This window comes from Myzus persicae, unplaced genomic scaffold, assembly GCF_001856785.1.
Source record: "Myzus persicae strain clone G006 unplaced genomic scaffold, MPER_G0061.0, whole genome shotgun sequence".
Lineage (NCBI taxonomy): Eukaryota > Metazoa > Arthropoda > Insecta > Hemiptera > Aphididae > Myzus > Myzus persicae.
Window position 1 is genome coordinate 385,012 of NW_019102076.1, and position 13,362 is coordinate 398,373.

General features: G+C 27.5%; 1 protein-coding gene across 3 annotated transcripts; it reads right to left on the bottom strand.

Moving 5' to 3' along the window:
- Positions 1-10: 10 nt before the first annotated feature.
- On the bottom strand, positions 11-12,273 carry LOC111031152 (probable multidrug resistance-associated protein lethal(2)03659). Of its 3 annotated transcripts, none has more exons than XM_022310983.1 (26): positions 12,076-12,273; positions 9,731-9,816; positions 8,950-9,060; positions 8,741-8,875; positions 8,360-8,567; positions 7,998-8,220; positions 7,140-7,296; positions 6,893-7,031; positions 6,692-6,802; positions 6,352-6,624; positions 6,118-6,282; positions 5,867-5,988; positions 5,697-5,794; positions 5,504-5,589; positions 4,488-4,885; positions 3,081-3,367; positions 2,939-3,018; positions 2,678-2,828; positions 2,475-2,581; positions 2,266-2,389; positions 2,009-2,179; positions 1,788-1,915; positions 881-1,126; positions 595-767; positions 261-501; positions 11-172 (listed from the first exon to the last, which is right to left on the bottom strand). In XM_022310983.1, exons 2-26 carry the CDS (start codon positions 9,805-9,807, stop codon positions 125-127), a joined length of 4,059 nt encoding a protein of 1,352 aa, XP_022166675.1. In that variant the 5' UTR covers positions 9,808-9,816; positions 12,076-12,273; the 3' UTR covers positions 11-124. The 3 variants fall into 3 exon arrangements, with proteins under 3 accessions (XP_022166675.1, XP_022166672.1, XP_022166673.1); XM_022310980.1 differs by having other exon boundaries at positions 9,731-9,822; XM_022310981.1 differs by lacking the exon at positions 12,076-12,273 and adding an exon at positions 9,970-10,170 and having other exon boundaries at positions 9,731-9,822.
- Positions 12,274-13,362: the final 1,089 nt, after the last annotated feature.

The window sequence follows — 13,362 nt, forward strand, 5'->3', positions numbered from 1 at the left end:
TAATAATTTTAATTAAATTTAAAATACTTTTTGAATACTATTTGTAGATACAATATAATATAATGAAATATATTATTGAATATTTATGATTGTAGTAATTTCATTTGTATCTTCGTCGAGGTATTTAGTTTGAGAATCTGTTAGCATCTAAATTTTGCTGTCTATTAAAACTCTAAAACAATTTTAAAAAACACATTTATTTACAAACTAGAATAAGTATAATGTGAAAATAAACTATGAATAGTTACAATCTATTATACCTCAGCTGCTACACTATGTAATAATTTGGCGTTATTTGGACCGGTTTGTTCTACCATTTTGTACAAATATCCATTTTTGTTTTCTAACAAAGTATATGGACTGTTGAATTCAACTATTGTACCAGCGTCCATTACCATTATCTTGTCAGAGTCCATAACAGTGATCAAACGATGAGCAATAGTTAATACTGTACATGTTCGAAACTTATTTCTAATAGTATTTTGAATCAAACCGTCAGTTCTGAAAATGAAAAAAATAACACATAATATTAATCAAATGTCTTATGCAAATACTATTTGTGATCGAAACAATAGTTTTATATTTTTTTTTTACTGTGGATCCACATTGGCAGTGGCTTCGTCTAATACAAGGATTTTATTATTCCGTACAATAGCTCTAGCTAAGCATACTAATTGTCTTTGACCAACACTCAAATTAGATCCACCTTCGGATATTTTTGAGTTCAATCCATCAGATAAATCTTCTACGACATTTTTAAGTTCCACCTAAAAATAACAATATTAAATATTAAATAAATTATCACAAACTTTTCTTTGTAGTGTTGTTGTGTCTTGTACGTGTAGTTGTGTGCTTGATAATTATTAAATTGTGTTCTTACTTCATCCAAAGCTTTCCAAAGAACATGATCTGGGTATTCATCAAATGGGTCTAAATTTTTTCTCATTGTTCCTGAAAACAAAACTGGTTCTTGAGGTATGATGGAAATTTTGGATCGCAAGTCATGTAATCCCAATTCGTGTATTTCGATACCATCGATAGTAATACCACCCTCATTAAAAGCTAATCTAAATAGTGCTCCAATCAAAGACGATTTACCAGCACCAGTCCTTCCAACAATCCCTATCTAAAAAAACACGACATCATTAACAAAAATTTAAAAATATTATTAGTTTAAATACTATCATATAATAATATTAGTATACGAGTATTATAACTTTGTACCTACCAATACTATGTGTTTTAAAATACAAAATATGTTTGTCCAAAACGTTTTTAATTCTCATTAAATGAAAATCCTGTGTAATTACGAAGTTACAATAATTAAATTACAGGACTTAAATTTAATGAGAATTAAAATCATTTTCAAATCTCCAATGTCCCAAACGGTATATTATTACTACTATTAGTCAATTCTAAAAAATATGAGTACCTATCTGTACATTAATTTTTGAAACATAGGTATTATATTAACCTATATAAATATGAAATGAAATTATTATCACATCATTTAACCTAAAGTTTCTTTAGGAATTCAGTAGGACATATATTTATTTAAAAGCAATAAGGTAGTTTATTTTTAAAATACTCAATAAATGCTGGACGTTGGTATATAAAAGATTTTTTAAGAAAATGGGTTCCATGTAAACCATAATGGTATAGGTTGTGTTAAGTAAGGTATATCCTTATTGTTGCATTGCTCCTTTCTAGACAAAAGTTTAACTTAAATTATTCCAATATCAATATTATAATAGTATTTAATAATTCAATAAATAAATAGTTAATACTTTTTCCGTAGCCTCAATTGTAACATTGATATTTTTTAAAATAAATGGAGTTTCTAAGTCGTAACGCAGATACAATTTGTCGAATATAATTTTTCCTTTATTTGGCCATTCTCTGGGTGGTTTTTTATCTGAGAGGAGAACATTATTAAGAAAAACAAAATATGTACCTTAATAGATTTGTTAAGTTAAATTTATTGTTAGGCCATTTTAACAGCTATTACTTGGAGCTGACTCAAGAGCTGGTTCTTGTGGTACATTTGTGTACTCTAGAACTCTTTCAACAGATGTCATTTGATTTTCCATATCCGCAGACAGTCTTACTACCCATTGGAACATACCTGTTAATCCCATTGCTTGTGTAATAGCTAGACCGACATTTCCTCCGTGTGTATCTGAAATAATATAACTATTTAATAAATATAATAAAATACTTAAGGGACGACTAAAATTTCATTATATAAACTGGTAATAAACTTACCATTAACAATAAATATGAAGAAAAACGTTACAAGACTTGTATAAAAAATACAAACAATGTCCAACCAAAACCCAAATGCTCTACTTAAAGCCATAAATAAAAACCAAGCCGAAGAATGCAAATCCTAGAATTTGTATAATATTACAGTATAATTGGTACGTATGTACAACGGGTATATATCGGAGGTTACATAATAGATAGATTCTTACTTGATGGCTCGAAAACTCTTGGAAAAGTATTTGTTCTACATCATATGCTCTTATTGTTGTCAATCCTTGAAGTGATGAATTTACATGAGTAAACATAGGACTTCGTGCTAAATTTATGATTTGCAAAGTATTGTACCATAATAGAGTATTTGTTCATAAATTCATAATGTTTTACACAATTAAAAGGTGTTTACAAAACTTACCAACTCCTTCTAGACGTTTAACATTACGAGTTGTTGTCATGTAAATTTTTCTCATTTTGATAAAAAGTACTACTATAACTAATGTTGGTAGGATTAAATAGACATTGACAATTCCCACCACTATTAATATTCCTATCACCACCAATCCGATCTAATAAAATCAAAGTATTGTATTTTAACATAATACATAATACACTGATTTTAATTGAGTACCTATAATATAGATAGGTACTCGCAAATAAAAATAATATTATATTTTACTTGTACAACATCAACGAATAGTGGAGGCAAAATTTCATCAATTATTCCTACGTCTTTTGAAAAACGATTTAGAATTCGTCCTAATATTAAAGTGTGTGATTAAAATCACAAAACAAAAAACAAAGAAGATTTTAATACGAACCCGATGGATTTTTATTCAAAAAGTTCATTGTTGCTCTTGTTATTGAACTGAACATTTGATTATGTAAGTTTGAAGATGCTGTGGTGCATATAGATACCAACAGAGCCAACTCGACAAAAGCAGAAATGATAATTAAGAGTGTAAGTATTGCAAATACAATGACACAAGTTTGCCTAGATACAATCCACGGAATTATTGTGTCAGTTGAATAGGTTGTTGTGAACGTAACATTATTAATATCCACGAATATTTCAGGTCCAAGCAAATAATAATCTTCCAGGTTAACCCTATTGACAAATAATAAATCACATAATATTACGTTCTGTGGACCAGTTTTAAGGGAGTGGAGCAGAGGAGGATGTTTCCCGAGTGGTCAATTTTTGTGGTTGTTTAATTTTCCTTTTTTATAATTTTTAAGAAAACTTGTATTATGGTCGTGGTCATGGTGGTAGATTACCTATGTTTCATGCACAGTTATATCATACCTGGACTGATAACTCGTCAGTCTACTAGCCTAAGGTTAGAGTTAGGTTAGGTTGGGTTATGGGTACGTTTAAATGTATAAGTAATTTGCATTGATACTTTTAATATGTGTTCACATTTTAACAATCAACTTAAACTAAAAGATAACATATAAACTCCTTAATTAGATTATAATAATTAAATAAAAATGTAATGTTTTGTAACATTATGATACATTGGAATAATTGAAAACTGTTAACGAAATTTTTTCACAGCTATTTAATAGTTTAAAGCACTTGTCCGGACCAAGATTGTATAAGCTGATTAAAAGAACCGATTTTCCTCTTATCCCAGGGGGAGGGGGCAACTATTTAACTATGTTCTTCATAGGAAAATAGTAGGATGTCTGTAAAACTGAGATTTTTCAAAGCTACGTGGTTGTTATCTGACCTGACCACCTTATATGATTATTGAGGTATTTTAATTTTATATTCACAGTATATATGGTATTTAGTAAGTAATTATTTAATATATTCTTCGTCACTATCAATTCTCATGTACAATAGTACGCAGAATACTACCTAAGCATGGTTGACTGAAAAATAAACAATTCTATTTAAATCCAAATTTCACGAGTTTCTATTGGAACGTTTTTTTTTTTATATGAGTGGAGCGCATTAAAAATTATTCAATTCTAAATAAGGTACCTGTATATATGTGTATATAAAATTAGAATATTCTAATGATTTAGTTATTATAATTTAATTCATATTTGTATTTGTTATGAATGAAGGTTTATAGAAAACGGTGGCAAGGTCATTCGTTAACATGTGACTGATCACATCAGATTCAGATCCTCATATTTAGATCTATGATATTTTATACATCAGCCATATTAAGTAATTTTATTTGAAAGTGAATAAATAGGTACACATTTGACATTACCAATATGTTATCCAGTAATCACTTCCGGATGCTAGTATTTGAGTAAAAATGCAAACTGACAATAGACTCAGTACTTTGCAAAAACGACCACCGGCGAAAATATACGATTTATAGATATTAAATCCGACATTCCCCGAAGAACGTGTTTCAGCCATGTTAACAGGTTCGGGGTGAACATTGTTCATCTCAGTGTTTTTGACAGATGACGAACCATTGGATACAGACAATTTTTGTGCAGTATTAGAGGAATGTATTTCAGAACTTTCAATAGTGGATTTTTCATTTGTACACTCATTGTCGGTTAAAACTACTGTTTCCAATGAAGATCCCAGTAATTTCGTAAAGTCTAAACCAGAGCTTTGAAGTTCTTGATATGAACCCTCCAATGTAACTTTTGCCTGTAGAACAAATAAAAAAATGTGCAATCCAAACTTACTTGATGATCTATTTAACGTAAGACACTTCTTACTTCAGAAAACACCAACATTTAGGAAAATATTTGTTTTACACAATTTTAAGTTATTAAAAACATTTTTACTTACGATTTTTTATTTTCATAATTTTTTTAGTACACTTTTTGATGGCTACATACATTTTTATATGATATTCTAAAGCAGAGTATAATTCGGTATATTTTGATGCATTTCGAATAAGTAGTTCATTAGTTACAACTTACAAAGGTAATTAGTTATTGTAAATTTACATAAGCGGAGTAGGGGATCAACATTTTGAGGTAAAATTTGGTAAAATATTAAACACCTACTTATAAGTGAATTATAACTCAAAAAATTTAACCTATAGTCGTCTATAAAATGTAAAAATTAAAAAATAAATACATTTTTAAATAAATGTTTTTAATAAATGTTTTTTACATCAAATTATGTAACCAAAATATTTTCAAAAACGTTAATAGTTTTCAAAATAAAGAGTGTCTTACGTTAGATGGATCACTCGGTATATTATAGTTATATTATATACAAATTATACAGTATAATATTATTATTTATTATGCTTACGTTTTCAATTAAAACAATTTGATCAACACTAATCAAGTATTGTATTTGATGGGTTATTAGTATACAAGTCTTGTCTTTGAGATACTCTTTGAATAAAAATAATAACAGATATAGATCACAATTATTATAAAAGTTATTACAATTTTTAAAATCCATAGGTATTATACACAACATAAAATATTTAAGTACTTACCTTTAATACATTTTTCAAACAAATGCTTGGCAACTCGAGAATCCACCGCTGATAGAGGATCATCCAATAAATAAATATCCGCTTGTTTGTATATAGCTCTGGCATAAGATACGTTTTAATAATAAACTAAGTTCATAAAATCATAAAGATAAATCACTTCCAATGATTACCTCGCTAAATTTATTCTTGCTCTTTGTCCACCACTGAGAGACAATCCTCTTTCTCCTACAACCGTCCGATCGCCATACTGAAATTGTTCCAAATCTGTTTTCAGTGCACATACGTCTATTACCTAAATACCATAATTGAATGATACTAATTGTAGGTACAGAAAGTACGTAACAGTTAAATAAATAATATTGCTGACGTTCATAGATCACACATTTTTAAATATGAAATATAAAATATAGACATTGATTACTTTATTATAACGGTTTTTGTCCATTGGTGAACCAAAAATAATATTTTGTTTAACAGAACCCGAGAATAACCATGGTTCTTGCGATGCGTACGATACTATACCACGCACGGAAATACTTCCATTTATAAGTGGTAGTTCTTGTAAAATAGCTTGTACCAACGAACTCTACGGTTAAAAAAACAGATTATGATATAATATTTATTAATTAACTTCTTCGTTAAATAATAAATATACTTTTCCTGCTCCTACTGGACCAATTATTGCGACCAATCGACCGGGTGTCACGGTTAAATTGATATTTTCTAAGGTATTTTCGATTTGAGAGTCTGTCCATTTGGCTGAAGCATTTGACATGACTATGCCAAAATTATTTGATTGTTCTACGACGTCGTTCTCATTACTTATGTTATTCGACACTGTACCGCCGTTTACTATTTTTCTGCAAACATCTGTTGGTTTTATTTGGTTTATCCCTTGTTTATCATTTTCTTCGTACAGAAGGAAATCCTAAGAAATTATTATGTTTTTTAGACTGAGAAAAAAAAGTATTATTTACAAATAAATCCATACACACCTCAATTCGTTTTATTGACACTAGTAATTCAGCAGATAAACCAATACCCGGTGGAAAAGCTACAGTCAATGTTCCTCGTAAAATGTTATAATACGAAGTGATTACAAATACCTAAGCAAAATATAAAATCATTAAATATATTTTATTCTAAACTTCAAAATACAATAATATCATATTATACTATAAAAACTTAATTATTACTTTTGAGGCAGTTATATTGTTTCCAAATAATATGTATGCAAATAAATTCACAAATAATGAAATTCTAGTGTTAAATAGGAAAAACGAAGACAAAATTCCTTTGACGTAAGACGATTCTATAATTTTGTTCATTTCCTTCCTATAGTGTAATAAACCATTGAATTTATTTTTATTTGAATTCGTTTACATTTATTAGGTACCTATATATTATATATTATGTAGGTACCTACTCATAATAATGTCTTACTTTCTGGCATATTTTGTAAGGTTATTAAAAAATGGTTCCCAAGTGTACATTTTAATCACTTGTAAACCCGAAATTATTTCGTTCATTAAATGTACTCGTTTGTCCGTCCTTTCGGCTGTTTGCAATCGAATTTCAGACGTTTTTGACCCCAGCCATACTTAAATGTCAAACAAAATAATTATTTTTAATTGAAAAACAATTAGGAATGTTTTATTTTTAGTATACATTTAAAGTTATAACATCAATTGGTTTTGAATTGCGATGATTAATAGTAACTTCGATGCTATAAATACAAATTTAACCAAAGTTGAAAAACATTTACAAACAATTAATTTATTATGGTATAAGTTCATCACGGTACTCGCGAAGAAAAAGAGCAATGACTGATAAATTATAGAGATATAGACTAGGTATAGCTGATGACCGCGATATCATCTGTCCTAAATACCAATAACTTTAAAGCTTATTTTCATTAATAAATTTGTATACTTACATTTTTTGTTAAGTAAAGTTATTTAAAATACAGCATAATAATTTTTATTTTTATTAAGGGTTCCCCTAGACAACATAGGAAATTTGGTGTGGGATGGTATGGTAGGGAGTTTTTTTGGGTAGGTTTGGTAGGTTTGGTAGGTGTTTTAGGTGGTAGAATTGTAACTCATGTTTGTCGCTTGTGTATGTGTGGTAAGTATGCGTTGCTAAAAACCCGGGTGGTCACCCATCGGGGAGCTAGCCATGTCGACCCGTAAGTACACTCAAAGCGTTTCCGCAGATAGAGCGTACGACCACGCCTCACCAAACTACAGCATGATAATTAAAATTACCGTAATTTATATAGGATACCTATTATCTACTAACTTTGTAATGGTATAAATATAAGCAACGTTGCAACACCAAGTACAGCTGACACTCCAACTTCTTGCCATAAAAAATACGTCACTACGATTGTTTCCAAAGGACCAATCCACAGAAAAGGCACGTACAAAAGTGATATGTCAAATCGATTTACGTCGTTTGACATAAGGTTAATTATTTGACCGGTTGAAGCCTGTTCGTTAGAATTAGATTTGAGTCGTAACGACTAAAAAAAAAAAAAAAATGTATTAGGTATAATATTATAAATGTATTTTATCATTTTTATCTATATTGTTTATAATTAACAATAGAATAATATTACTATCACATGTTTATTGTTTAAGGATTAGAAAATTAAAATGTACCTTTTTGTAAATAATATTGCAAGTCGCAATACGAATTTTCATTGCAATATGAGATATTCTCATATCGAAACCATTATAAAGAATTGACCTCATTAATAAAACTGCTATTAAGCCAATTGCTAAGTAAATTCCATCTAGACTTTGATTAACTGATTTATTAGTTTCAAAATGTACTACTATTTTTCCAACAATAGTCGATATACCAACGCTAGTTAAATATATGAAAAAAAATTATATTGTATAATGAATCAATTGTATATCAAATATATAGTAATGTGTACTACAATTATATATGCAATATTAAAATAGGTAATGACTGAAAACTAATTATAAATGTTTCAGATACGGTGCATACACACTATATCCCTAAATTTTACCTACCTTAAACAAATTTCTAGTATTGTTAATAGAATTCCAAAACAAATAAACTCTGTTCCAAACATTTGAATTAATGTCCTTAAAAAACTCGGTTTTCGGTTTTTTGTTTTTGAATTTATCAATTCCTCCTTCCATAACCTTGCAAAAAATGTAAATTGGCATTTATACAGTTTATATTTGTATTCGTTACATACACATGACGTATCATTTACTTTTCTAATTTGTTTCCCAGTAATGCAGATGAATCTTCTTCCAAAATTCTGTATAAATCGATTAAATCTAATTCTTTTTTTAATCCTTTTTTAATGAGTTTAAACATCCAACTTAAAAATAAATGTATATAATATATTATTATAATAGTTAATATTTAATCAAAACTCAAAATAATATATGGTTTGTAATAAATGTAGCAATAATATTCACATTTTACATTTCTAGATGTTTCATTATTGTTATAAATAAATGCCTTCGTGACTAACATATACATGGTAACATAACCAAATCAAAAACAAGTTTCAACATTAAAAATAGTTGACTCGCGTTTTGAAAGAATACATTCAATATAAAAAGTTTAAAATGCAATGGTATCCAAAAGCGCAATTTGCATAGGTTTTCAGATAACCCAAAAGTGCTAAACTAATTTGTGCTCGTGTACCTTTAGTCTTTAAAAAGAAATAAAAGCACATGATTCTATGATCTATTTTATTATCTGGTACCCATAGATAGTCATAGTTAAAACAATTGCTTACTAATTGTAATTTACTTGCAGAAGCTTATGCTAACAGCTCACCTTACAATACTTCATTTTTAATATAATGTTTAAAAACATTGGTTAATTAATAATTAATTGCATCATAGTAGGCACATACGCAACGTTCAATAGAATACTTACAAATATATTAATATTGTTCCTAGGTAGGTTACCTATGTGCTATAAGCCTATATGTACAATATATAACAATAGCTATTTATAACATAATATAATACATTTACCTAAAAGTAACAATTTCAAAAATATTAGCTTTCGCTCTTGGATTCAATGGTTTTTCTTCTTTGGATGTTGCGTCCATATTTATAATCTATAACTATAAAAATATTCATTGTATATGGTCTTGTATAACTGGCATAGTTTTTTTAAAGTGTACTTAAAAAAAAAATCCCATGTATTTTATTAATATTTTACTTTTTATATTACTATCTAGGTACCTACTACCAGTACGATATATATATACCTAATATTATTATTGACGATACATGATTGTATTCTAATAATTTCTGCCAAAAATACGATATCACAGTTTAAAAAAATATAAAAATAAAATGTTAATTTTGCATGTAATTTTTGATAGATCAATATTCATAAGCAAGAAAGAAACAACAATTTATAATTATAAATAATAAACCAACTATAATACCACCGTTCTATGTATTCAGATATCTTATGTAGGTACCTACTTAACATAATGAAGGTTATCTATAAGTACCAACTATAAAAATCATATTATACATCAAATTAAAAATACCAAAATATTTAAAAGATAAAGCTGTAGAATTGTTTTTATAGTTGTGCCTACAATCAGTAAGTATTTTATAAATGTCTGTTAATACCTACTTAATACAAATTCATCCGAATAGGTTCCCGATAAGACATTCAAAAAAGAAGAAATGCAATCTAATAATATTTTTTAACATTAATAATAGCATAAGATATTTCACATCATTATGCACAGGTGTACCTATATAAAAAATTTGAAAAAGTTGATGATAAATAAACAAAATAAAATAAGTGAAATACATTTATAATAAAAAATGAATACCTATGTCATATTATGTAGACAGTCCAAAATTTGTAGGTATTCTGTATAAAATACTTTTATAAAATCCAGCGCATTGGAGTTGGGTCCCAAGTAATGGGGGCTAATCCCAAGTACTATACTAGTTGGATCTCGGATCTTTATAGGTACCTACTACACTAGTTCGGTCCTGAATTATTTTAGCTACAACACTAGTTCTTGAATATTAATTATAATGGGTATAATAAGTATAAGAAGAATTGTATAATTTATAATATATTAGTATTTGATAGTTACTTACGAGTATATATATATAAAATATAAATAAAAAAAATAAAAAAAAAAAAAAAAAAAATAAAAAAAAAAAAAAAAAAAAATAAAATATCAAAAATAAATAAAACAAACATAAAAAAAAAAAAATAAAAAAAATAAAAAATAAAAAATAATAAAAAAAAAAAAAATATAATAAACTATCTGAAACAGCGATAAATGCCGATTAAAACTCGACGAATTATCTATCGACGACTTACAAGAGCTAAAGAATTAGCTTAATACACGAGCTTACACGGTGCACACCTATAGTTGCATATTGGTAGTAAGTGTTCTGAATTCTAACGACTAGCACTATATGGAAGACTCTAACATTATGTTCAATGAAAAGGGTAAAAAAATATATAGGTATTATGGAAGGCTATAAATTTTCATTTCACAAACTTCCGAAAAATGATATTGAACGATGGCGATGTATTCATTGATCACGTAAGTCATTTTTTAAATATAACAAAAATCAATTTATTGATCAAAATTTAACACATACCTAATCATAATTGTGATTCTGAAAAAATACTAAATAGGCAAATATTAAATAATAATTTAAAAAAAAAAGCGCAAGATGATATATGTGAGAAACCTTCTAAATTATTACATCCCTAATTAAAAAACAATGATATAAATACATTAACACGCTACGATTGTACACTTATTAAAAAAAAATATTCATCGCATGAGAAAAAATATTCTACCAAACATTCCACAAAGTTATGACGAGGTTCACAAAGTATTGAACGATTTAAATATAAAAACTAACAGACATGAAATTTTTTTATTAATTAATGATAATCAATATAACATAGTTATTTTTTGTACAGTCAAAAATTAAAATTTTTTATGTAACAACGACGCATTTTACGTAGATGGCACATTCAAAAGTTGCCCAAAAATATTTATGCAAATGTTTACAATACATAATAATCACTATATTCCACTTATTTTTTCAGAATTTAATGCATCGACAATGCGAACCACAAATTCCTACGAATCATTCCATTCTCATTTTAATTCTATGTTTTAGTTTTACACTGCAGCACACCCAAATATTTATCAGTTCCTAGAAATTTTAAAAAAAGTACAAATTGATACTTATATTAAAATGAGAAGTGTAGAAGTAATGAAAAAATAAAACTGCATTTTACTAAAATAAAATTTTGTAGAGAAACGCGTTCTATAAGTAGGTACCTATAATATTTTATAAATAAAAAAACTTACATTTGTTGATGTCTTAATTTAATCAACGCGCATCATGTGTAATTTGTTTAAGTTAAATGAATCATTATATTATACTGATTAAAAAGTAAACGAAATAAGTCCAGAAACGTTCACATCTACAAATCAATTGATCAAAAATTACTGTGAAAAACAAATTATAGGTTTTGCCAGCTGCCTCGACTATTGTCAATGACTAAAACTTATAAGCATCAAACATACTATTTGTGGTGGGAATCTTAATAAGTATAAGGACTCTGTGGAATGGGGCGACCACATGTCCGCATAGTAGATATGCAATTTATACAACCAAAAGTTTTCCTATGTAACATATAGGTACCGGGTGTATCTTATGTCATTGTATCCGGTGTTTTTTAATAACCATGATATGGGATTTTGAAAAAAGACGTTTATTTCTTTTTGACAGGAAATGTTTTTATAACAATTTCAAAATTGTATTCTTAGTTGTAGCAACGGCAAAATCCACTTTACTTTTTTAAATGGTAACGACTATATTTTTTCATGGATTTTTTCATGGATCTAGTAAAGCTTTTTTTCTAAAAATTTGGATGGTCAAATCATAAATTTTGGTTCACTAGTTTTATGAACCATGGGCATCAAAAGTTTAATAAATGCATTATAACTTTGAATTAAAATAATTGGTATAAATTTCATTTAAAAGAGCTAAATATTACTTTCTTTCGACTATATTTTTACACACTAAAATCGATCATCAAATGAGACGCTCCTAAAAAAAATGTCGGTATAAATATCTACAAAATGTTTACATAATTCATTATTTTTATTTTAACATACAAAAATCATCAAAGTAAGTATTATTATTGCAATTTATTATCATCACAGTTACTTTTCTTAACTCTACAAAAAATTTAGCCAGTTAAAAAAAAAAATAATTTAAAAAAATATGAGTATAAATTAAAAATAAATAAAACAAATTTGTGTTGCATTGATTACCAGATTGGTTGGGATTGCACTTCATCTTTGGAGCTTCTAATTACTGGAAATAATATTGTCTTATTTAAAAATAGTTAACTTACATAATTTTATAATTCACTGTTTTGATAATTACAGGTTTTGGTATTTGTAGGTAATTATAAATATTATGTTTTTGTACTTTATAAATATGTAAGTTTTTCTCGTCGTGATTGATGTGTGAACTTTCATTACTGATGATTGTCATATTTTAATTTTCACCACTCTTAAATAATTTTGCAGAACATTTTCTTCGAGTACAACGTTGACAAATTATGTTCGTACTTATCGTTTGAT